The sequence below is a fragment of the Danio rerio genome, chromosome 1 (genome assembly GCF_049306965.1).
Source record: "Danio rerio strain Tuebingen ecotype United States chromosome 1, GRCz12tu, whole genome shotgun sequence".
Lineage (NCBI taxonomy): Eukaryota > Metazoa > Chordata > Actinopteri > Cypriniformes > Danionidae > Danio > Danio rerio.
The window spans coordinates 25412304-25439470 of record NC_133176.1 but is presented as its reverse complement, the minus strand read 5'-3'; the positions used below and the strand labels follow the sequence as shown (position 1 = coordinate 25439470).

The following is a 27167-nucleotide window of genomic DNA, read 5'->3' as shown; positions in this document are numbered from 1 at the left end:
TCTAAATGTTTTGAAGTTCCAGTGGCCACAGGGCAAAGCTTTTTTTTTATCCAACATGTGTCTCATTGTGGCCCAGCCAGTGTCCTGATTTAAATCCAATTGAGAATATGTGGAGGGAGCTAAAACTCATGGTGATGGCAAGGAGACCCTCCAACCTGAAAGAGTTGGAGCTTATTGCTAAAGATGAATAGGCAAAAATACAACAAAGACATAAAAAAGCTGGTCAGCAACTATAGAAAGTGTTTTAATGCTGAAAGAGCCAATAAAGTATTTTCTATTGATTATTAAGTAGTATATTCATTATTTTGGACTTTTTCTTCAAAGGTAAATGAAAACTGAGAAATATTTTTCCACAAAGATACTTCTTGAGCACTGTATTATTATCTTTTGAAGCCTGTGTCATACTGTATATATACATTTTTTTAGTAGGTTCTATCTGACTGACTGTATAATTGTGATGTCATATCAGGACTTGCATGTGTGTGTTCGCTTATGTTACACCGGATCACTCATCTGGCTTGAAGTTGTACTTTTTCAGGAGGAGAGATTTTAAATGGCTGGCTGCTGTTCCTAAGAGGCTGGTCCGAAGGGAACAGGAGAACTGTTCCGCCCACTGAGTTCTGGCTCATTGGAACCCGGTCAGTAAAGTAAACCAAAGAAAATACAGAGACCAGGCAAAAAGGACATATACATACCAACCCCCTAACGCACATGGAAAATACCAGGCCAAAACAAACAGCTTTGTACATTTCAGCAAAGGGCTTATATTAGCTAATTTTATATTCTAGGTCATAAGGTCTGATTTGTTAACATCAGTTGATGTATTAACTGTAATTTGATCATCCCATTAAGACATTATATTAACTATAAATAACGTTGTCAACTAGCATTTGTTTAATACCCGCTAATACTTCCTTTTAATCTATTTTATTCATTGCTGCGGACTTTGCAACTACGCATAGACAAAAGCCAAATTTATTCGAAGTGCCTTCACATACAGTGCACATGTTATTACAACAATTACATGGTGTGTGTAAAGTATGCACGTACTGATGAAATTGGCTGGTGCACACTGTGTGCAAATGAAGTGTTCTTTGGACTTCATATTAACCTCCACTAAAACGTTATTAGCAAGCCAACTCCACTGATAATTAGTTTAGGTTGAGCAAAATTATATGTAGTAAAAAATGTAGAATATTTATATAAATAATGTAAAATAGCATATTTTCAAAGTTGGAAAAGGTCTTCATTGTTTGCTCATGTTAGATCACAGTTTAAAAAAATAAATGAGCAAATATTGAAAATAGCATATTAACATTAAATAATATATTAACTGAATATTAATATTAAATGCTGAAAAAATATTTTTTTAGTTTATGTTTATGCCAACTACTGCAGCTCACCCCTGTGGCCTCATTGTAAAGTGTTACTACTTTCTTTAAAGATGCAGAATGTCTGTTTTGTTTATGGTATTCATTTTAGAATGATAATGGTTTAGCTTTTTCCATGTCATAGAAATCTATGTTAAACTGCCACCTTAGAAAATTCTCATGAGGGTTAAAATAGGTTAAAATAATATTTATTAATATAATATATTAAGAATAATAACTATATATGTACACATAATAATTAGTAAGACAACAGAAACTGTACAGTAAGGATGCTTCAAAAATGCTTATTAATTTAAGATTACAAATGCCATGTAAATTATGTTTGAATGGTGGTTGGCTTGACTTAAAACCTGCAAGGACTTACCTGCTCTATTCTCTAAAAGCTTGAATGAGTCAGATCATCAATAATTTAGAGAGTGACGGAAGCTTAATATAACTCTTACATTTACTTCTCACGCACACACACACAAAATATACATACATGCATACACATATAAATACATATATATACATATATATACACACTTACAGAGAGTTTAAAGAACGGAGACCTTGAAAGGAGTCTGAAGCCAATTCAGTTATTTGATTATTACTTAGATCTCTGAAACAATAAAAGAACAATTAGAGAATACGTGTGTTTGTGTGTGATTTTGCATGTATTCTTCATGTGCTCACTCAGACACACACTCACATTCTTCGGAGTCGCTTGTAAGGTGCAAAAGCTCCTGCTGGAATAATCTTGATGGAGTTTTGCTCCAGTCGACTGTGAACAGAGAGGATAAACCAGATCAACAAATCAAGCAGCAGTGCAGATGGAAAATCCAAAGCGCAGAAAGGTAAGGGTAACTGGAAAAATGATGGCCTCTGACAACACTATTGAGGACTTATAGGAGGAGTGTGCATATGAAGAGTGAGGGGAAGACAAGATGGCATTTGAACATTTGGAAAGCCTCATATTTTCTTATCTTGGATGATATTATTTTTATAGAAAAAAAGAAAAGAAAAAGCAGAGGGAAATGAATCTGATTGACAAATGTAATAGTAATGCCTTTAGAATGATTTTAATCATAACTATACTCTTGAACACACTGATTGAACATCTGAGTTTCGCTTTGCGTGCTTGAAAGCCCAGTGAGTGTACACTGTCTGAAACAAAGGTATGCGAGCTGTCACTGGGGTGGTACCTTTTCAAAAGGTACAAATTTGTACCTCAAATGTCCATATTGATACCTCAAGGATACATATTATTATCTAACAAGTCCAAAGGTGTTCCTCTTAAAATGTGTTGAATTTGTACTAATTTATTCTTTTGAGGTAACAATATGGACCCTATAAGTTCAAATGTGTATCTTTTGAAAAGATACCACCCCAGTGACAACTCACATACTTTTATTTCTGAGAGTGTACTATTTCTGTTTTTATCATTGGATATAAAGTGTATTTGATGCAGAGTAAACTCTAGCATGTAAGATTCACAGTCGCTTGGCTAAGAGCCCTCTGTGTTTTTATTAAACACATAAGAAGAGAAAGCAAGAGTCTCTCTAGCCCTGAGAAATTATATTCTTTGTTATTGTGGTTTTGATTTTGTAAAAATGTGCTTGTTTAAATTTACTTAGCCTTTGAAGGTCCCATGATGTTTGACATAATCTCAACCAAAACAAGAAGAGAGGGCAGGGCATAATGTAGCCCCTCCCCTTTAAAAAAATAGCCAATAGTGTTTAGTTTTATCACTGCTCTGCCAGATAGAGTGGTTGAGCTCAAGAGCATCAAATAAGAAGGGTCTTGAAGGGGGCAGGGCATGTCAGATTATGATTTGATGAGAAACTGAATTATGAGATGATGTGAATAAAACCGTTGACAAAACTACAAGCTTTACATGTTTATATCAGTTTTACTAGTTCTACTAAACATAAATTTTGGTACTGTTTTAGAGCACAATAGTTTATAGATATTTTAAAAACTACATTGTAATTAAATAAGACCTTTAAAATTGAGCAGAAGACACTGCTGGTTCCTTTAGTAGCGGTCAGAAATACTAACAAGAACATGAGTTAACAAGATCTAATGATAAGTGACTGTATTTTCATCAACGTTAACAAAAATAAATAAACACTGAGGGTGGCATTATGGCTCAATGGCTCAGTGGTTAGCACTGTCGCCTCACAGTAAGAAGGTCACTGGTTTGAATCTTGGCTAGACCAGGTGGTCTATTGGCTTGGGTTTCCTCTGTGTGCTCTGGTTTCCCCTACAGTCCAAAGACATGTGGTATATATGAATTGGATAAACTAAATAGGCTTAAGTAAGTGAATGTTAAAACATATGGGTGTTTCCCCATATTGGGTTGTGGCTGGAAGAGCATTCGCTGGATACAGAGTATATACAGGAATCTGAGAGTGAAATTTGAGACCTTTTCAAGACTCTTTTCATACATTTTACGACCTTATAACCACTTAAGGTTTCAACTGGAAACAGTGGTGAGATTTTACTCACAGTATTTACTAAATATTAAGGTAAAAAACTAATCCAAAACTAAAACATTATTCATATACAGAATAAAAATCTATTAATTCAGCAGTTAGGCACCTATAGAAATGCAGAAATAATAGTGCTGCCATGGTTACTGCAGTAAACAAAGCAGCATGATGTCAAATCTAGAAGGATTTTATTGATTACATAAACTACATAGTATCCAGATATTCGCAGATTGAATTCAAGCAAACTTTATCATATAACCATACACTACATAAACAAAAATTATATTAAAAATTAATACCTTACAAAATAGCATTTAAAACTTTTTAATACTTTTAAAAGCCTTAAATTTCTCTAAACTGATTTATTTAAATTTTTAAGACCCAGTGGACACCCTGTGCATAAAACCTATGCTGGAAAAGTTGGCAGTTCATTCCACTGTGGCAACCCCTGATAAATAAGTGATTAAGCTAAAGAAAAATGAATGAATGAATAAACACTGATTAAATATGCTGCTCATTGTTTGTTTATGTACACTAACTAACATGAACTTTTGAAATCGTTACTTATTGTAAATGGTTAAAGTATAATAATAATAATAATAATAATAATAATAATAATAATAATAATACTGTATATAGGTGTCTATAAATGTTTGAGAAAGTTTAACAAATTTAATCCACAAATAATTATTTAGTTCTACACTTTCTTTACGTGTTTTCCTGTTTCTCAGGTGTTATCAATTTTATAGCTGAACATTTAATTAATCAATTTTTTTAATCCTAATTTTTAAAGTGCTTTTTTGTCAACTTTCCAAAATAATTACATACATACATAACTATACTATGATATATAGCATTACCGTGAAATAAAATTACTCATACCATGACACAGAATTTTGGCCACCACTAGTAGCAGCTGTGTCTGTTTGTTCTTAGGCAGAGCTCATGTCCGGTTGGCTGTCTGCTTCTGTCAGACTAAGAATAAATCCAACATCTCCGTTTCATGAAAATTTAATTATCAGCACACTTCTAAACATAGACATTTAAACATTGTCTCAGTATTCTATACTTTTTTCAATGTTTTTTTTATTATTATTATTTATTTAGAAATGCTTATGCCTAAAGAAAAACAGTACTGTGTCAGCCTTATACTGTACAAGCTTTTGTAATTGACATAACATTGGTCAGATAATGGAGCCTGTTCACTTAGAAACTCTGTTTACACATTTTTTCCTTAATTGTATTATTGTATAATATCTGAAGTCTGCTGCTGCTTACATATCTGCATGCTTTAATAAAAAAATACGATTATTATGATGATTTGTTTCCATGGATTAAAACAATGTAGTAAGTTTGAGCGTGGACACAGATTTCCATTTTATTTTACCAAAAGTTTAAGCATTTTACCATTAATTTTGACTTAATTTCTTATAGCTGTTGTCTCACTTGCTGCTTTTTACCCATTAAACATTACACATTTAAGCTAATTTCATTTTTGATGAGTACAAAAAACAACATCAGTTGTAGGTTTCTTAACTGCACTGTCATGACAGCTTTAATTAACTAAGAGCAATTATCTTATATCTCGTTTTCTAGCATAAAACAAGCCATGTATATTTATAACACCTCTCGCACTTGTGGTGGCACTCTCTCTCTTTACATATCTGTTCTTCTCTTTGACAGTAAATATGTCATAAATCAGATAAGCTCTCCAAAGTTGACAGAGCATGAAAATCAAGCCCTTGCATAGGTGGATGAACACACGCATACACACACATTTCATTCAACCGGAGCCAAATGAGATAATCCGACTCATCTGCCAAGGCCCGGCATGCGGCTTTCAGAGGATGAAAAATGAAGAGATGACAGAAAGAGAAAGAAGGGAAGAAAAAAGACAGACAATGACCCTGGCAATGAGAGGCACAACAAAAAAATGATGAGGCATCTCAATCCAGGCCCCGTTGGCAGAGCGCTGGCCCTCAGAAGAGATGCCATTGATAAAATAAATCCATTTCCACACTGAATTAATGCGCATGACTTCAGCATGGCCTCCGTGGTTAAAATATTTGATACACATTCAGCAGGCCTCGCTTTCTCTCTTTCTCTCTCTCTGTGTGTGTGTGTGTGTGTGTGTGTGTGTGTGTGTGTGTGTGTGTGTGTGTGTGTGTGTGTCTGTTTATGTCTGTATGAAAACTATATCTGTCAAAAAAGTCTACATGGAAACCTCAAGTGTGTGTCTGTGTTTCAGACAAATCTGTAAAAGTTAATGTAAAAGTTAATATACATATACAAATAAGTTAATATACATATACAAATATACATTCAAAGCATTTATAATATAATATAATATAATATAATATAATATAATATGATATAATATAATATAATATAATATAATATAATATAATATAATATAATATAATATAATATAATATAATATAATATAATATAATATAATATATGATAATATATGATAATACAAGATAAGATGATATGAAAATTAGTATTTAGGTTATGTTTATAATTAAATTTCATTATAATTAGTATAATGTACTAAGCAAGAGAAGCAAATGAGAATGTGTGTGCCCTTCTATCTGCTCTTCACTCACATCTCAGTGATAGTTTCTGGCAGGTTGGTGGGTATTTCAGTAAGTCCTTTCCCCCGGCAGTCCACTACATTATTACTGCAGGTGCAGAGCTCAGGACACTGCAGCACACTACAGGATGAGTGTGACTGGGGCCCTAAAACACACATACACACAAACAGATGATGATGAGAATGCAGACACATATTGTACTGTATGTCTCACAAAGATTAGTTAAATTTAAATAAAAGCTTAAGCAAACAAGTTGTGGGCTGCATATTAGAAACTAAATGCAATCTGATTTTTTTTACTCGTGTTATTTCAGCCCAAAATAACTTGCCTTCACTGAAGTCTTGAAAGCATGAGCAAAGAAAGATAACAGTTAAAAAAAATGAATATGACAGAATATGAAAGGCTCTACAAAAAACAGCAAATGTATGTATTTATAAATGTTTGTCTCTTTATTCTCATATGACATGTCTCCTATAAACATGCTGGGTAAGTAAAACAGTCAGAAACTCACCTGTACACATAAACTCTTTCTTCTGAACCTCTGCGATGTTGTGGCCTCTAAGGGAGGGTGGAGCCATACACTGTGTGTAGAGGCCAAGGCGGGGCCTCTGTCTCAGCCAATCAGAGAGCCAGGCCACATTGCAATCACATAGCAGATTATTAGAGTGCAGGCGACTGGACAGATGCAAGAAAAAAAAAAAAAGAGTTATTTGAAGGTCTGCTTGCAGTCGGAGCTAATATATCAACACAACCTGTGCGCGTATATATATATATATGTATATGTATATGTATATGTATATATATATATATATATATATATATATATATATATGTGTGTGTGTGTGTGTGTGTGTGTGTGTGTGTGTGTGTGTGTGTGCGTGTGTGTGTGTGTGTGTGTGTGTGTTTGTAAGTGTGTGTAAATCTTATCGACTTTTCATCACACAGTTTCATGTTTATTAATTGCTGTCTTATACTTGCAAACAACAGTGATTTCTCTGTTGCCTCTGGTGTTTCTGTGTAGTCAGCATCTTTAGCAGTCCTTCCCCTAATAAGATTAATGTTACAACCAAATTCGCACCACATTTGTAAAAATCTGTTGTAATATTTTCTAACATGAAAAATTAATGTTAAAATGATGTTAAAATGATATAAAGATAAATTATCAATATGATACTCAGAAATTGAAAACAAAGATAGTGAGACATAATAATGTTTAATAATATATCTTTTACATTATTTTATACAGTAATTCATCATTCATTCATTCATTCATTCATTCATTCATTCATTCATTCATTCATTCATTCAATTTCCTTCGGCTTAGTCCCTTATTAATCAGGGGTTGCCACAGCAGAATGAACTGACAGCTATACATTTTCCTTCTGCTTAGTCCCTTATTTATCAGGGGTTGCCACAGCGGAATGAACCAACAACATGTTTTACGTAGCGGATGCACTTCGGCTGCAACCCAGTACTGGGAAACATCCATACACTTTTACATTTACACTCAGACACTATGGCCAGTTTTGTTATCTAATTCACCCATTTCTTTGGACTGTGGGGGAAACCAAAGCACACGGAGGAAACCCCCGCGAACACGGGGAGAACATTTAAACTCCACACAGAAATGCCAACTGTGATTTTTCAAAACTTCTATTGGACTTTTATTTTTTTTATAAGATTTTTTAGGTTCAGTAATTGTTCTTACTAAACTTATTTGATAGTGGTTAATTATATATATTTTAACAAAATTTAAAAAGGTCTGTGTATGCTTTTTCAGATCTCAAATTACTCTCATGAGTGCCATTCGTGCCTGCTGTTCTTGTGTAAATCCACCAGAGGCCGCTGTCGACTGACTGACTGACTGACCGATCAACTGACCCACCCTCCTGTCTCCTTAAACCCAGCCAATAGTGTTTTCAAAAGCATGGATTGACTCGCCCACCCACTTCCCTTAATCCAATCATCAGTTTTAAAAAGCAATTCAGAAAAAGAAAAGCCCTCGCCTAATTTTTACCATATTTTCAGATTTTACCACATTCTCGTCCTGTTATTTACTTGTTTATTTTATTTTTTGGCTTCTATTTTTGTCTGCCGTTCTTTACCAGACTCGAATATCATCGCCATGATCAACTCCTTCCTGTGTCTCAAGTCTGTCAATGTACATGGCGAGCTACTAAACAAACTGGTAACAACGGGAAAGCCATCCTTATGCAGGTAAGCAGTCAGTTGGTAAGTGCGAAAAGGAACAGCGTCATAGTGTTCCTTTTGAAGATGAAATGCAGCCAAACATACTTCTGGCTACATATTCAAAATCCCCAGAAATGTATGTACAGCTGTATTCTCAGAATAAGCCTATGTTGGATGTATGGCAACAGAACATAAGATGATTTAGTACCAAACTATTCAATGGCATGATCGCAAAGACTGACATTTCACACTTTCCTATCTTGCTGCACGCTGCCTTTCTTTCCATCATCTACTGCTGACGTTTAGCTAACAAGGTCCAGAATACAAATATAGCAATTAGCTACTTTAGCTCATCACGCAAATGGAATTAAATCATGATCGCACACAAAGAACTCCAATCTATGAAATGTATGCTAATGAAACATACATATTAATGCACTTATTAAACCTTATTTCCTTATAATCACAGTTATTAAGGGCCAGCATGATAAGTGCTGGATAACATGCTAACGATAGTCTGAAGAACTGCTTTAATGTGGTTTAATGTGATGTGTGTGTGTGTGTGTGTGTGATAGAATAGAGAGAAAGAGTGTGTGTGCATGCGTTGTGTGTGCTTGTAAATTACTCACAATGTCCTGAGCTTGGGCATGTGGTTAAAACTGGCCACTGACAAACGAGAGATATTGTTGTTGTTCAGTGTGCTGTGAAACAAAGATAGAGATAGAAAACATTCATTCTATACACTGTGAAACCCAAAAAGTTAAGGTAACTCAAAGCAATTGCATCAAACCACTTAAGTTCAAGAACTGATCCTGAGTACTGAAAAACTTAATCCATTTGAGTAAACGAAGTATTTTGAGCACAGTAAAACCCAATCAATGAAGAGAACTTAAAACCAACTGAGTACTGTAAAACCTAAAAAAGTCTGGGCAACTCAAACTGATTGAGGAAAAAACTAATCTGTATGAGTACTGTGAACTTAATCCATTTAAGCTGAAGTAATGAGGTATTTAATTAATGCAATACCTTCAACACTGAGTTCAAAACTCTTTTCAAATAATAAGATTTAACTTTCAGTAAATATTAAATTTCACCTTTCATTTGATAGTTTAAAGTTGAAGTTGACTGTTGAATTTTACAGTGTAGTTATATTTAGAGAACCAGCATATACAATAAAGAGGGACAATTCCATTTAAAAAAATAAATACATTTTTGTCATATTGGTTCCTAGTTTTTTTGCTAGTAGAATGTCCAGTTTCAAACATCGAAAGTGAATGATGACCCTTGAACGTGAACTCTGCCTACTGCTGATCCCCATTAACAGTCATAATAATAAAAGAGCATTTTAAACAATTATGCAAATAAGTTTGTATTCCACACACACACACACACACACAAATTCATTCATTCATTTTCTTTTCACCTTAGTCCCTTTATTAATCCGGGTTCGCCACAGCGGAACAAACCACCAACTTTACGCAGCGGATGCCCTTCCAGCTGCAACCCATCACTGGGAAACATCCATACACACTCATTTACACACATACACTACGGACAATTCTTTGGGGCTTACCTAATTCACCTATAGTGCGTGTCTTTGGACTGTGGGGGAAACCGGAGCACCCGGAGGAAACCCACACGATCACGGGGAGAACATGCAAACTTCACACAGAAATACCAACTGATGTAGCCGAGGCTCAAACCAGCAACCTTCTTGCTGTCAGGCGATCGTGCTACCCACTCTGCCACCGTGATGTCCCACACACAAAACAATGCTTTGAAATATATTCTGAGCACATCTGCTATTAAAAAGAAAAGCTCCTAAAGCCTCTTCTGTCCAATTGTCACAAAGCATCAAACAATTCAAAAACAAGCATTTTGACACACTCATTTGTATATCTTAAATCCATCCGCTAACAGGATTATTCCTCTAATCCTACTTTAAAAAGCCGATATGAGTTTTATATAATCATTATATAAACACCCTGCAGGTATGATCTGACAGGCGAGCACACAGCATGCCGTCAACGTACAGAGAAATGCACACCAACTTTACACCAATATACAATTTTCTCATCTCTATTTCAATCTAAATCAAACAAAGTTTCTGGAACATTCTCAAACCTGTGTGGCCCCGCTTTGACCCAAGTCTAATAAAATCTTGATTTTTAAAAACATCTCTATGGTTGGATTTAACTCAACAGTCTCTCACACACACACACTCACACATAGTGCACTTACAGTACTTCTAAGTCCCGCAGAGCTCTGAACGCTCCATCTTCAATGCAGGAAATCTGATTATAGTCCAGCTGCCTGAGAGAGAAAATCACAGAGAAAAAAAAAATTTGAAGATGTTGTTGTCGCTTTTTTTGTTTGGTGCTCACAGAATATGGTAATAGAGTAAAACACTCTCAGAAACAATACTGATCCTTACTAATAAACAACATGCATGTTTCACGCTTCCATCCTTCAGTCTGTCTTTCTTGTCTCTCTCTCTCATTTTGTTGTCACTGTCTTTTTCTCTTTCTCTGTCCTCCAGTTTCCTGCCTCCACACTGTGTCTGCTGTGCTCTCCTCCACTATTGTCTACAGTACCTGCGCTGCCCACTCCTCCCATCTGTGTGCGTATATATGTGTGTGTGTGTGTGTGTGTGTGTGTGTGTGTGTGTGTGTGTTCATGATGGTCAGTTTGCCGGGGCACCTCATTAACGCACACTATCATTAATGTAAAGCTCTATTTCCCTCTCTCTTTTACACATATACAGTATACACAGAACACTCACAGGTTTTTGATCTCTGTAGATCCTCTGAAGGCTTTTCTGGGAATCCCCTGGATTTGATTTTCACTCAGGTCTCTGGCAAATAAAGAGAAAGAACATTAACAGTCACAGTCAGTTATGAAGAATGCATTAGGATGATCTACAGGTCTCTTTAAGGCAGAGAGTACACTATTTTTTCATCATTGCAGTTGTTGTGGTAAGTGTGAATTCTTCAAAAAAAAAAAACAAAGGAATGTAAAGCCTCTGAATGTCAGATGGTAACATTTATCTTAGTTCATTCATTCATTCATTCATTCATTCATTCATTCATTCATTCATTCAATCAATCGTTCGTTCGTCCGTCCGTCCGTTCATTCGTTCATTCATTCATTCATTCATTCATTCATTTTCTTTTCAGCTTAGTCCTTTTATTAATCAGGGGTCGCCACAGCAGAATGAACCGCCAACTTATCAAGCAAATGTTTTACACAGCGGAAGCACTTCCATCCGCAACTCAACACTAGGAAAAACCCGTACTCTCTAGCATTCACACACATACACTATTCTGTCTTTTCTCATGTTATGTCTGAATTATATGACCTTCCTTACAACACAAAAGATAAAAACGTGTTTGCAAAAATGATTTTAAGAACATTCTAGTCTCCAAAATAAAGTTGTTAATCTCATTAAAAAAGATGTGTATTAGTGATAACTATTAGCGTCTGATTTATTTATTGGATGTTTAAAGAATTAATTTGTTGGCTCTATTTTGACTCCAACCTTTTTCCAAGATAATATTTATATGTCTGTTCTAATCAGTCTGTTATCGTTTTAGAACAAACAATAAATAAACTTAAATAGATAATATCAGTTTTATGTTCTATCTAGTGAATATGTCTGTTTTTTTCTGTTTTAGTAACTTGATAAATATTCAATTCTCCATACATGTAAAAGAGCAACCAGAACTTAAAATAATACAAAAAAGGCAAATACTGAGGATTTTACATTACAACAAAGTATCTAAGACATCATGCACCAAACCAACCAGCTACTAAATTAAAGCAAATCAATGAAACATTGTGATTAACAAAATCAATAAAAAAATGATAGATAAATTAATAACTTAATGTTCTTTGTTGCAAAATACAATAATATAAATGCAAAATGAAAATATAATCCTGATGCACTTTGTGATGGTGTGCATTTGTACTTCAAAGAAACAATCTTTGATGAAGAAGATGAGAGTCATTGAAGATTTGATTGCACTGCCATTCAAAAGACAAGTGAACATTATCATAAAGGTTTATGACCATTTTTGTTATATTCAGAAAGCCTGTAAAGCTTTTATATAAATAATTAATGCTTCAGATGTTGTATGTGCATATTGTGTTTACATTTTTGTTAATATGTCAGTACTGTTTTTCATTCAGTGCAAATCAAAGAAAATGTATGTTTGGTCTATTGTAGATAACATACTTGATGTGAAATATGAACAATTATCAGATTACTATGAGAACACATATATATATATATATATATATATATATATATATATATATATATATATATATATATATATATATATATATATATATATATATATATATTTATATATTATATAAATTTTTAGACATTTTATTTATATGAAACACACACACACGCACGCACGCACGCACGCACGCACGCACGCACGCACGCACACACACACACACACACACACACACACACACACACACACACACACACAAATATAGTTATGACACTAAACCAATATTTTTAACAGAAGCTCCAACTTCTTCAGGCATGAAAGCAGACATTTAAACAGCCTGGGTAAGTATTCAGCGCTCTTTAAAATGTCATCTTGACATGACCTGAGCATGAACTGAATGGGAATCATCTTTAATCAGGTTCATCTGCGCCTGTACAGGACACCGACATGGCGTCTGTGTGCACATTTATGAGATCAAAAGTACTTCTGGATTACAGCACAAACATTCCAGCTGTCAACCAGATGAGAGCGAGACGAATTTAGGCAAAGACAATCACACCATGTAAATCAAACAATTAAAAAGCCTGTTCCCGGTTCAACAGGGTTACTAAAATCAAAATAAAGCACCACACACTCAAAGACATAGTGGGAGGTGGGCTCAACAACTGGGGACAGCTCTCTCTCTCTCTCTCACATGCAGACAGGACACACACACATACACACACATACATTTGTATTGTACAGCTATAAATGGGTTACAGCTATTTATCCTATAGATGCAATGCTTCCTATAGGTTTGAAATATACTGTACTTGGATTGGTAGCCGGATTGAAACACACCATTTATCTACATCACATAAACAGTTAACTATATGCGACAAACAAAACCTAATTAAAATTGTAACAATAATTTTAATTATTATGACACTGTTGGACACTGTTTCTTTTCAATGGATTAAAAAATACTGTTGAGAAAAAAAAAAGAAATCCACTATTCTTCTTACTTATTTGCTATTTAGGAGCCACGTGCATTTTAGATATGTACATAAAATAGCCTATGTAAAATAGCCTAATGGCATCATCAAAATAATACAATAATTAGCAACAGAGAAATATATTTATGTTATTTTGCAACCAGTTTAGACCAGTCATTTGGTCTTCTCTAAGTAAATACAAAACTTTTTTGTCGTTTAGATTCAAGAATGAACTATTGAATGTTTCTCTTGCTCTTGCATTCGCAGTCAGCTGCAAAGCAAAGTGAAAGTAGGCAAAAAAGTACTGCAAAAACACATGCTTAGTGAACAACAGCTTTAAAAAGCAAAAGCCGAATCCCAGACATTTTAGGAGATTTAGAAACCCCAGCCAGACTAATTTTTTAAGTGCCAAAAAGGAGCGTCTCTGTGTGTCTACAGAAAACGTGACACTGTTTGTGGGAGTGTTGGAGTGTTGTTCACGTACACAGAACGAAACGTGTAAAAGAGAGAAGATTTTCTACAACTTAATCAATTGCGGATGTTTGGTTATATAAGGCAGATACAAAATAGTGTAAAGACATGATAATAATAGTAAAAAAACATGTCACTAAATATTCTTGGGTGGCCATTAATACAGTATACCTGGGTGGCCCACCCAAGTAAAAGTCTATGTGTATGAAGCACTGAAATGTAATGATTTTTTATACTGTATTTTCTATCCAACTCTTCCCCTGAAACCCAACCCTGAAAAGACATAATCATTTTCAAACTTCTAAAATACTTAATTCGGTGTGATTTCTGAGCTTTTTTCTGCATGGTGACCAAATAAAATGTCCCCACAAGGTCCAAATTTACTGCACACTCACACACACTATACAACTTCAGTGGCAACATAGTATAGAACACTCAGTAGGACATCGGGTGCAAAGAAAGAACTGAAGAATAAAAGCAAAAGAAAGAGGGTTAAATGATGACCCCTGAGCACCTTTAGAGGAAGTGCTTCACTCGCTCTCTTCCTCTTTTCATTAAATGAACAAAAACGAACAGAAGCTTAATCCTTGCTTTCATCCTGCTCTCCGTCCTTCACTTTCTGTCACTTTTGCTTTTTCTTTACTCCTGCTGTGGGAAAAAAAAACTCATACAAGACACAATAAAGCGCAGAGAAGTTAAACGAATCAACGCATATGCTCACTCTCACTGTGAGTATTAATATAATGAAGAGTTATGAAGAGCCCACCTGCACTAATTATGATGACCAATTATCTTATTCATTTCAATGAATATCAATTACTTTAATAGCAGTTAACAAAACACTTGGGTTTTTTTTCCTCCAAGGGTCACATGATCAGATTTTAAGAGCAAGGCATGTGATCAAATCACCATTCAGGGGGTCCCACGGGTTGACCTTTGCACCCATGGAGTGTGCATATGTGCGGGTTTCTGTGTGTGCGTCTCCATAGGGGGTGACTTTAATGAAGTGTCTTCCCTCACGCAAAGCAGACCCTCAAAGACAAGCCTCTCATTTATAGACGTACACCCGCACTTTCCTCTCTCACACAAACACAGCATGGGACCCTTACAGATTGTTAATAGCCAGTTCAGTTAGCCAGACCTGTCAGTCAAATTCCTCAGCCGTCAATCATAATAGGAGACAGACACTGAGTCTCCAAAAACTAGACACTGACCGTAAGAGTCATCAACTGTGTGTAAGTGTGTGTGTGTGTGTGTGTGTGTGTGTGTGTGTGTGTGTGTGTGTGTGTGTGTGTGCGTGTGTGCGTGTGTGCGTGTGTGCGTGTGTGTGTGTGTGTGTGTGTCCACGCAGTGAGGTCAGGCTAGACAGAGATAGATTGTCTGTCTGTTGAGGGCTCTATTCATCAAGAGGCCTGTCATTTTCATGAGTGGCACATGACAGCACCAATCACAGAGCACCAGGATTTAAATGAAAATGCCAAGGAGACAGACAGGTATTTATAATATCACAAATATTCACTCAAACACACACACACACACACACACACACTTGTGGCAGCCGTGATGCATTCCGTTTTCATTCACTAGGGGGCAGTGTGAACTAACCAGCATGGACGACACACACCAAGTGCTTTTGTTAAGGTTATGTCCATTAACCTTGTAAAGACATTACACATGACAATAGCTCAGAAATAGATCACTATTTAATACAACTGGTAGAAATAAATTTTCTAAAATAATAATAATAATAATAACAGAAGGGAAATTCAACGAAATTCTGTCAGTGATTTACCAAGTATTTGAATTCAAATAGTGCTATTAGAGCTGTTGGGGGAGAAACATTATCATATATTATATTTTAGCTGACAATATTCAATACTGCTCTTTTCATCCTGTAATCATAAAGAATTGGGTTTAATGCAAGTAAGTGGGCTCTAGTCATTGTGGGACATTAAGTTCTGTCCAGTGGCAATCTGGGCTATCACTGGGGGATGGGCTACCCAGAATGTTGTCCCAAGCCCTGTGACAAGGGGGGCCCACTAAAGTGCACTATGCTATAGCCTTCACATTGAAAAAGGGGGCCCACCGATTAACATTTTGTCCTGGGTCTCAAGACTTTAAGTAACTGACTGCCAAAACGCTCTGCTTGGTTTAAAACTTACTTGCATTTTCCTTTAGATGAGCAAGACACTTTTTCAAAAATGAAACTGCATTTATTTCCTTTTTTTTGTGTGATAGTGGATTAAACCAAGAAATCCTACAATATGAGTCTACAGGAATAAAGAGACGGAGTGGAAAGTGAGAGGGAAAAAACAAACAAACTGAGATACTATCACATCCTTGAGCCTTTGATAGCTATTGTTACATTTACCGCCAGTATGACGAACCAGAAACAGTGCTATCTGGCCAAATGACACGATAAGCACACAAACATCAGAGCTGGAAGTGTTTGGATTTGCTTGGACTGCATCACAAATGGTTATTTCACTCAGACGGCGTGCGAGAGATTTTAAGTATGAGCCAGAGTGAAACTATGCCACAAATGAGACTCTCAATCGTCTGCCAATGCGGGTCTGTTTGGTATGACCCCGAACGCATTCATTCAGTATTTGAACATGATGAACATTCAGTGTTTGATCATTTTTCATCTTATATTTGTTAATTACCTGCAATAATTTTTTAGAACTGACAATACATCATTTCCCTTTTGTAAATTATGGTGACACTTTATTTCAAGAGTTCCCATTTAGATATGCGTGGCATTTATAGCAGGTTTGGCATGCTGTCCCGGGAGAGAACCCTGAGCTCGGAGATATTTGAGCCCAGGGCTCCCGCCCGGTCTAGAAGCATATCAGGGGATCCGAGATCAGGTAGGTCTCGATCGCTCCCCCTTTAGAAGGGGAGAAAAAGGAGGAGATGGGGTGGAAGGGGGGATTCTTCCAAAAAGAAGATAGAGCAATAAGGAGAAAGTGATGCATTTCTATTAAGCTAGGATCAGTCTGATTGGATTATTACTGGTTACAGATGAGTGGCCAGCAGTGCACAATCATATCACATGCTCCTCTCGAAATTAGTTTATGAAACTTCACTTTGAAGGTACATTTGAGTATTAGACTATCTGTTTAATATCTGTTGATATGCTTCTTTAACAGACATTTAACTGAGTATGAGAAACTTTGCAAGTACATGTCAACTTACGCTAACCCTAACCCCCTTAACCCTAACCCCAACATAACAGTATACTTATAATAAATTAGTTGACATGTAGATGCAATGTAACTTAATTAAACAATACAGATCATCAAAATAAACAGTGACCTAAATTGCAAATATACCACCATTAATAATCACATAAATAAATACTGGCATTTAACTTTCAAATGTTATATATTTTTGATATACTTTGATGGTATATTGATACATTTTTTTTTATCATAATTACATTATAATTTGTTTTGTAAATAAAAATTTTAGACCCCAGAGAGTGAACATACAATTTATATAGTAATTATTTTAATATTACGTTTCATCCCACGACTGAATCTTCTATCTGTTCATGTGCAGTTTGATGGATTTCTTGAATAGTTTAGTCTGCCTTAACCACAAACTTCTGTTTATTTTTGAGTAAAATGTACACATTTCAAAATCCTGAATCCTAAAAACTACTAGATAGAAAGACTTCATTCATTCATACATTCATTCATTTTTTTTTTGGCTTAGTCCCTTTACTAATCAGGAGTCGCCACAGCAGAATGAACCGCCAACTTATGCAGCACATGTTTTATGCAGCTGGATGACTCCAGCTGCAACCCATCACTGTGAAACACCCGTACATTCTCATTCACACACATACACTATGAACAATTTTGCGTGTCCAATTCACCTATACCAAATTAAACTGACCCAGCCAAAGCTTGAACCAGCAACTTTCTTGCTGTGAGGTGACAGTGCTACCCACTGCACCACCATGCCGCCATTGTTGAATATCACAGTACAGAAAAAAATCTATTGCTATTTTCAGTTCATCTCGACTTTAATATAATTTGTCATTTGAGAGTTTGTCCCCCTTGTTAGATGGTAGTTTGGCTTCACTAACAGCTGAGATGCATCAATAAAAACACTGGAAATGGATTAGTACACTGAGCGTGAATGTGTGGTTGACACATTCTCCCTCTCTCTCTTTAACATCCAGTGGTGCTGGGGAGACCACCTGTCATCCATGAAAATGTCATACGCGCACACTCACACACAGAGACACGCACACACACACATTAGCAGATGTTAGAGGGATTTGTGAAGAAATAAGCGCTGATCATTTGCTTTCCCCTGTGAGGCTCATTAGTGAGGTGTTTATGAACTGGAGGCATTCAGCACTCTTCTTGTAAGCCTGACTCTGAGGGCACCAGACTGCCCTTCTTCTCACACACACGCACACACACACTCACGCACACGCATACTGTACAGATAGTTTTTTGGTGAGGTGGGCACTCGCTAGTCCTGCGATCTGCTTTATATGTTGGATAAACAATAAAAAGTCACAGAACCAATGACTTTAATGCTGATCAATGCTACATTAATAAATCCCTGAAATAAAGAGTCTGATAAATATTAGTGAAATTTTACATTTTAAAAAGTTCAATCATTCAGTTTCTTTAGGGCTTAGTCCCTTTATTAATCACGGGTCACCACAGCTCCTCCAGCATACGTTTTACGCGGCGATTGCCCTTACAGTTGCAATCCATCACTGGGAAACACCCATACACTCTTGCATTCACACTCATACAGTTTATTCATGAACTAATTTCGAGAGGATCACGTGATTATGATTGAACACAAAAGGAAAAACAAGATTATTTTGCTTACCCCATTGGCAGATCATTTTGCTTGTTTTAAGGAAAAATTCACCTAATATTGGCACATTATTTCTCAAAACAAGAAAATATGTTTTGCTTGTCTAGAAAATGCTTCTTGATTTAAGAATGTTTAGATATTTGGACTTGAAACAAGACAAAAAAAAATCTAAATAAGAAAAGCATTTTTGCAGTGTAACACACTATAAAGAGCCAGGGTTTTTTCACTACAGTCATCTTCGATTTGAAGAATCCCCCCTTCCACCCCTACTTCTTCACCTTTCCCTACATAGGGTGGCATGTTGGCTCAGTGGTTAGCGCTGGGTTTTCTCCGGGTCCTCTGGTTTCCTCCCACATTCCAAAAACATGCACAACAAGTGAATTGATCAATCTAAATTTTGCACTACAGTCAACCTCTTACCCTGCAGCATATCTTTTCATAGCATTCAATTTTTAGTCATCAGTTTTTATCAAGGGGGAGTTCTACCTGAGCTCAAGGCTCCCCTCTCGCCCTGCAAACTGGAGGGAGCCCAGGGCTCAAGGACCTTTTGGGCTCAGTGCTCTCTCTCTCGGGACAGCATGCAAAACTTGCTTATAATCAATCATCAGCTAAGTGTAAACTCTTGAAGGCCAATTAAGCTCATCCAAGTCTTTGGAATGTGGGGGAAACCGGAGTATCAGAAGGAAACCAAGGGAGAACATGCAAGCTCCACACAGAAATGCCAACTGACTCATTTAGGGCTGAGTCCATAAGGCTAACCACCGACCATCTTGCAGTGAGGCGATCGTGCTACCCACTATGCCACCGTGATGCCCCCAATAATTTAATGTAAACCTCAAATAAAAATGACAATTTCAAAATGAGCAACAGCAACCAAATAAATCAATAAAAATGTACATACTTTCTTGAGACACAACACATTCACAGAATAAATTGCTAGTGGAAGATCAAAAAGTTGAAGAAGTCTGCATGTTGCTCTGGTCACTGAAATGTCAAAGTCATCATCAAAATGATTGGCTACTCTTTAAAGACGTGCCTCAGGCAGTTTTGCTAAGGTGTCTGCCATAAGTTGCTAAGAAAAACACTACAAACAAATAATGACATTTATTATAAAAAACAGCTCCTTCACCGGCGGTAACAACTTCATTTCATTTCTGTTTTTCTTTTACAAAAGAAAAGATGAAATGAAACTAGATATCTAGTCAAATAATTTTTACTGTTATCATGGCAAAGATAAAATAAATCAGTTATCAGAAATTATTAATTAAAAGTTGAAGAAATCTCTCCGTTAAACAGAAATTGGGAAAAAAATAAACAGGGAGGTGAATAATTCTGACATTAACTGTACTCCCAATACACTTCAAAATGTAAAGTTATATCAAATTTATGATACTTAAATTTATGACAAATGATAAACAGTTTATGACAAAAGCCAAAATATTAATGTTATTGGATTATGATGAAAAGTGTGGTTGCAGCCCTACAGTGCATTAAGTGCAGGGTTAAAAAGTCAGTAAAACTTGTGTGTGTGTGTGTGTGTGTGTGTGTGTGCTCTTATGTGAGAGCAGGATCGGATTGTGCCAGTGTGGGTGAACACAGACAACCACCAACTTTCCCACAACCACTTGTTTTCTCTCTGTCTGTGTCTCCCTGTGTGTCGTTCTCTCTGACTCCATCTCTTTCTGCCTCTGTCGGTCGATCTGTTGCTCTTTCTCTCTCTTTAAGACACACAGATCGAAACAATTGAGACAAAGAGACACTCAAAGATGAAAGACAGGAGATAGTAACTCTATTTCGCCTCTCCTGTCTTTCTCTCTCTCCCCCTAAATCCTTTCAAGATGTTTGAGTCTCGTAGCTATTTGCCGTAGATTCCAGCAGACAGTATATGTGTGTGTGGGTGAGTCAAACTGAAATATTCCTGTTCAAATACAGACGAGGCCTCAATGTTGTCTTTCACACACCCGCAAACTTCAGTCACGACCAATGGCTACACACACAGCTGCTTGAGTCCATCTGTCCTTTCCACACTCACACACACACAAAGTTAAGCCCACATTTCTTCAGCGGGTCACTTTAAGGATGCGTCTGTCAGAGCTGTTGATTTTGGAGCTTTGAGGTTCAGTTTCTCAAACACACACGTTGAGAAAGTAGACCAAGAGTCCAAATTCAACTTGTCTGTGATATATAATTTCAAAATATAGATTAAAAATCTCATAGAGAACAGAAAGAGAGAAGGAGGGAGGCAGTGTGGTTTTCCAGTCACACTCAATCTGCCAGTGGGAATTACATACAGCCGTCGAGGATTTCCTTCTGTAATTTACTGCTTAACGATCACCACAGTTTGTGTGTGTGTGTGTGTGTGCGTGTGTGCGTGTGTGTGTGTGTGCGCATACGTGTGCGCCTCTCATTTGTAATAGCAGGTTGTGAGTCGGTCTTACCAGAAGTTTCCCTCGGCCTAAACCACCATGAACCAATCAATAAAACTCAGCCCACAGCAGCTGTTAAGATGTCAGCTTTACATATCTGATTACATTACATATGAAACACAGTCAACATTATCAACTCCCTCTCTCTCTCTCTCTCTGCGCGACCTTTCCCATAGTTCCACTCTCTCGTCCGAGTTCATCGGGAACAAATAATCATGGTTGAGGGGAGATTTTGTTTGAAGGCTAATGGAAGGTTCTGTTAACGCCTGACCAAGCCATAAAGCATTGCAGTAGAGTCCTGCCGTCCTGCATAGTATTCCTCATGTCTAAACCGCATATAGACACTTCTGGGGATCGTAAAGAAACTGATTTACTGCCTCATTTGAATGTATTCAATGACTTTAGTACAGTTTGCAGTGGTTTATATTTTTGAAATACGTTTTCTCTTACTGATGCTCATTTTTCCTGCATGCTTTGTGGTTGAATTCTTGTCATGGGATTTTCTTATTGCAATTTCATATGCTCGCGCACACACATGCAGGAGGTTACGTATGCAAGCGCAAGAGCCAAAGCAAACATACAAATAAAATCTAGAGATGCAAACTGTGTGTCAAAGTCAAAACCTCTTGCAGTAAGCAGTAAACTTCAGTTTTTTGATTCACGTGCGTTCTGGGGAATATATTACGAAGTAATAGTTTAATAACAGCTCACTTGATATGTGTACATTCTCCTGCGTGTGTGTGTAATAGATTATGTTACATTGTGGGGTAGGGATGTAATGATTACCTGTGGGCTGACTTAAAATTGATAGAAATATGTGACAATTTAAATCGGTTAGGATGTTAATTGAATCACAATGCATGATTGGAAAAGCAGACGCCATTTTGTTTATTGCAAGCTCACTTAACATGCACCATAGCTGCGAACAATGAGTTGAAGCAAATAGTTTTAAAGCAACAGCGAGCGTGAATGCTGATATTAGGAAAAAGCTCTGATCAAATCTGGCCAGCGTCATCACACAGTTCATAAAACGTATGAATTGTCTTTTTTTTTTTTTACTGTCATTGATTAAATCGAATTTAGCTCACTTGTAAAAACCTGCAGAGATGACAGTACACTGCAGTGGAGACGTGTGCTCTCTCCCGTCTGTGCAACAATCTCTACTTAAGTGCACTAACTACTCTGCAAGTATTTTCGATGACACTATGACAAATACGACAAAACACAAAGTTAAAAATGATAGACATAAATCTGAACATTTAGAAAATTTGTATTTCTCAGGTTTTTTCCTTTCTCTCTTTCACTCTCTCTTTCACACACAAACACGTTCACTTTTAAAATGCATTTTGCAAGTCTGTGTAGAAACTATTAGAAGCTATTAGAAACTACAAATAAAGAATGCTTTTCTGTATATCTGAAAGTGTATATTATTAGGAGATTGTAAATGTGGATAGATCTCAACTTATACTTTAAAATGATGATGTGCTGATATTACTAAAAATATAAAAAATAAATCAAATAAACAATTAAAGAAAAATCCAAGCTAAGAAAAGTATAGACAAATTCATATACTTATTGTATATATTGGACTCTCAATAATGACTTCAAACCACACTGAACTGAGCTAAACTGAACTGATCATAAACACTAAAAACTGAACTACCCTGATCCAGTTACTATGACCATTTATGTGAAGCTGCTTTGACACAATCTACATTGTAAAAGCACAACACAAATAAAGCTGAATTAAATTGAATTAAATATACTTATGAGATGAGAATATTATATTTATTTTATTTGTATTATTCTTTTGTATTTTATTTTATTTGGAACGTCTTTTCGAATTGCAAGTTAGTTTTGGTGCAGTTCATTTCACTGTGGTAACCTCTGAAATAGAGACTAAGCCAAAGAAAAATGAATGAATGACTGAATAAAGTTTGTTTTGTTTTTAGACAATTTTGTTTTTATTTTACAACTTAATATGCAGCATTTGGGAGTTTGGATGTTCTTTCCGTGTTTGCGTGGGTTTCCTCCGGGTGCTCCGGTTTCCCCCACAGTCCAAAGACATGTGGAATAGGTAAATTGAATAAGCTAAATTGGCCGCAGTGTATGTGAGTGTGTGTAGGAGTGTGTGGGTGTTTCCCAGTGATAGGTTGCAACTGGAAGGACATCCGCTGCGTAAAACAAATGCTGGATAAATTGGCGGTTCATTCCACTGTGGCGATCCCGAATTAATAAAGGGACTAAGCCGAAAAGAAAATGAATGAATGAATGAATGAATGAATGAATGCAGCATTTGCAAAATAGTAAAAGGGCATTTGTCAACTTTGTTAAATAAATGTTTAAAATTGTGTTATGTGTTAAAACATTAAACATAAGAATATGAAATCCAAATGCATGCAGTGGAACAAAGCAAACTATAAAAACTTTGACAATTGACCCATCCAAAGCTCGACCCAGCAAGCTTTTTGATTTAAGGCGACAGAGCTACCCACTGTGCCACCACACCTCCCGGTAAATGTAGTACAAAGCAATAATATACTAATATATCAGTTTGAAATTATCAGTTTGATAACCACGTGCAGTACCACCTCTAATGTACCTTGAAATTTATGCCAAGAGGGTCAAATTTGTATAACACCATGATACTACCGTATATGTATTCAGTACATATACGGTAGTATCATGGTTGTATTTAAAGTTACATTGCATGTATAATCATGTAAACTTTCTCATGAACCAAAAACAACTTCTTTAGGACTTTACTTCAATATCAGTATTGTGAGATATATGCTTCTGAAACTGCATACTGAATGGGACAGCAAACTAACAGCTTGAGAGAGATGGTTAAAAACATTCTGCTCTAATCATTAGAAAAGAAATGTCGATTTGAATAAATATTACCAAGGTGTGGATAAACCTCTGCTGATCAGTTGTTCACTTCAAGCAGAGCATTGAGAACTTGCAAAAAAAAAATGCGAATTCTGATTTTACGAGAACTTTAAGCAAGCCATGTTTTTGCACATTCGAGCACGTTCTGACACACACTAAAGATGCATGTCAGACATTTTAAATTATAATAACAAACTCCAACAGAGAAGTTGCAGACTGCGGGATCAAATTACTGTACCATGAACTACTTAAATGTGCCTGTTTGACTGTCTTTGAATGATAATGTTCCACTCCATAATTCAAACTATTTCAAAAGAGGAACATAATGTGCCAGTGCAAACACATATGCATAAAAACAACACTCGCAAAAAACATACACTTACTTACTTTGATGGAAAATCCCCTGACTTCACAACATCACAATTTCAAACCATGAAAACACACATACTGTAAGTGCGTTCACCAGCACCACATGAAGGAACACGCGCTCACGCAAACACACACACACACACACACTTTGCCATGGCAGGAGGTTTATTAGAGTCAATGCTATTGATGTGAATGAAGTCATTAAGAGATAAATTATTCACGGCTCATTTGATTCCTATGGACCACCGTACTCCCCGAAAACATGTTTCCATGACAGCAAGAAAGCACAAAGACAGGAATTCAATATACACTCCAACCAAAACACACAAACATTCACACATAATTGTATGTGGCCTATGACACATGTATGAAAAACATAAACAGCCTTATTTTTTAGCATATAAATCTGACCAAATAAACTTTTTTTTCTTTTAGCTTAAACTAAGTGAAAATAAACTTTGTTTGTTTTTTGTTTTGTCACATGGTACACATGGGTATTGGAAGTTGCGAAACATCTGTTTTAAAATACAGTGCGTGTATGTGTGTGTGTTTGTGTGTGTGTGTGTGTGTGTGTGCGTGCGTGCGTGCGTGCGTGCGTGTGTGTGTGTGTGTGTGTGTGTGTGTGTGTGTGTGTGTGTGTGCGCGCGCACAAGTGTGTTTGGAAAGTGATTTGATGTCATTATTCACCCGTGTGATAACAAGTGACTCTACACCCTTAAAAATCCTTAAACCCCCACCCACTCGCATACATACACACATGCACACACATTTTGAATGCAATAAAATCTCACTGGATGTCTCAATGTATCAATGTCATACCGGCATAATCTGCCCACTCTGAGTAATTCATCACAGAGCAGTGTGTACGTCCCCTGATCACACACACACACACACACAGAAACACACAGTCCACCCGCAGGCTCTACACAATGATAGTACTGTATGGTGAGGCTGCCACCACAATAGAACTGCAGAAGCCTTTGTGTATCTGTCAACCCCTGTCTGACTATCTTAATAGATCACACACTCAGAGAGAGAGAGAGAGAGAGAGAGAGAGAGGGAGAGAGAGAGATTCAGTGATATTTCTCATCTATCTATGCATAGTTTTTATTTTGCATTAGAGAGAAAAGGACCGAAGGCTTATTAAAAGATTTAATATAATTGACTGTTTATTTTGACAGCTTTTTACTCTCTTTCTCATATGTACACAAACACCTTTTTTAAAACATCTTTGTAGAATTCAAGAGATTTTTGTAACCCACATACTTCAGTTATAATACTCTTCTATGAACTCAACAAAGTTAAAACAAACAATAAAGTATTGTTGGTTCTCGCTAACACACAGACCGAAGATGGGATGATAATTATTGATCAATATGAGTATATAGACCAATAGATGTGTAAATATGAGTAGACAAATGTAATTATTACTCAAATAATAATACAAATAATAATAATAATAATAATAATAATAATAATAACGACAGATTACTAGATTTTCTGTAACCAATTGTTAGTTGCATAGATTGTTTCCATTAAAATAAGTGTGGGTTTCACGAGTTCACACTTGCATTCGTTTAAGTATAAAGCATATTTGGCGTGCTGTCCGGGGGGAGGGCTCTGAGCTCGAGGAGACACCCCAACTCGAGTTATTCCCCTTATCAGGAAACAAAGAGGAGTTGGGATTCGAGCGAAGTATCTAGCCCGGCCCCAGAACGCTCCCCCCGGGAATGCAATGCAAGAGGTGACAGGGTGGTGGAGGGATGCTAAAGTCGTGAGATGCTGCAGGTAAGACAGCTTAGTTATATATAGGGGTGGCTCAAGAACTGATTTGATGATGGAATAATTGTCAATGACGTATTCGATACTGAAACTTCTGCGCATGCTCCTCCCGAAATTTGTTTACGAAACATCACTTAGAAGCTGTTTTTAGGTTGGCCATGTGTATGTTGTATAAATCATACTGTTGTTGACTATTAGAAATTAATAAAAAATTTAATAAATTCAATAGATTTTTTTCTAGCATTGTTAAGTATAAGTCATTAAATGTATTATCAAGCACGTTGTTTTAAAGAAATACATTTTAAGTAAAAATGTATGTATACGTACCATAGACTTTTATTTTACTGCAATATTGGCTAGCAGTATTGAAGCAGTATTACTGTAGGCCTGGGTGATAAATCTATAACGATAATTATCACGATATATGTATTTTTTTCAATAAAATGATAACGAGAGTTTGATAAGTGCTCAAAAATGTTTATGCACTGTGCGTCTAATAATCT

The 27167-nt window shown here is 36.3% G+C and overlaps 1 protein-coding gene across 42 annotated transcripts in view; it reads right to left on the bottom strand.

Annotated features, from left to right (window-relative positions):
* slit2 (slit homolog 2 (Drosophila)) overlaps window positions 1-27167 on the bottom strand; it is a 131852-nt gene that overhangs the window by 49911 nt on the left and 54774 nt on the right. For 37 of the 42 annotated variants that reach the window (XM_068220869.2, XM_021475850.3, XM_073949220.1 and 34 more), the window contains 7 exon segments: window positions 11435-11506; window positions 10894-10965; window positions 9282-9353; window positions 6974-7137; window positions 6475-6607; window positions 2083-2154; window positions 1921-1992 (listed from right to left, as the gene is read on the bottom strand). In XM_068220869.2, the coding sequence (XP_068076970.1) occupies window positions 1921-1992; window positions 2083-2154; window positions 6475-6607; window positions 6974-7137; window positions 9282-9353; window positions 10894-10965; window positions 11435-11506 (657 nt within the window). 42 annotated transcript variants of the gene reach the window in all.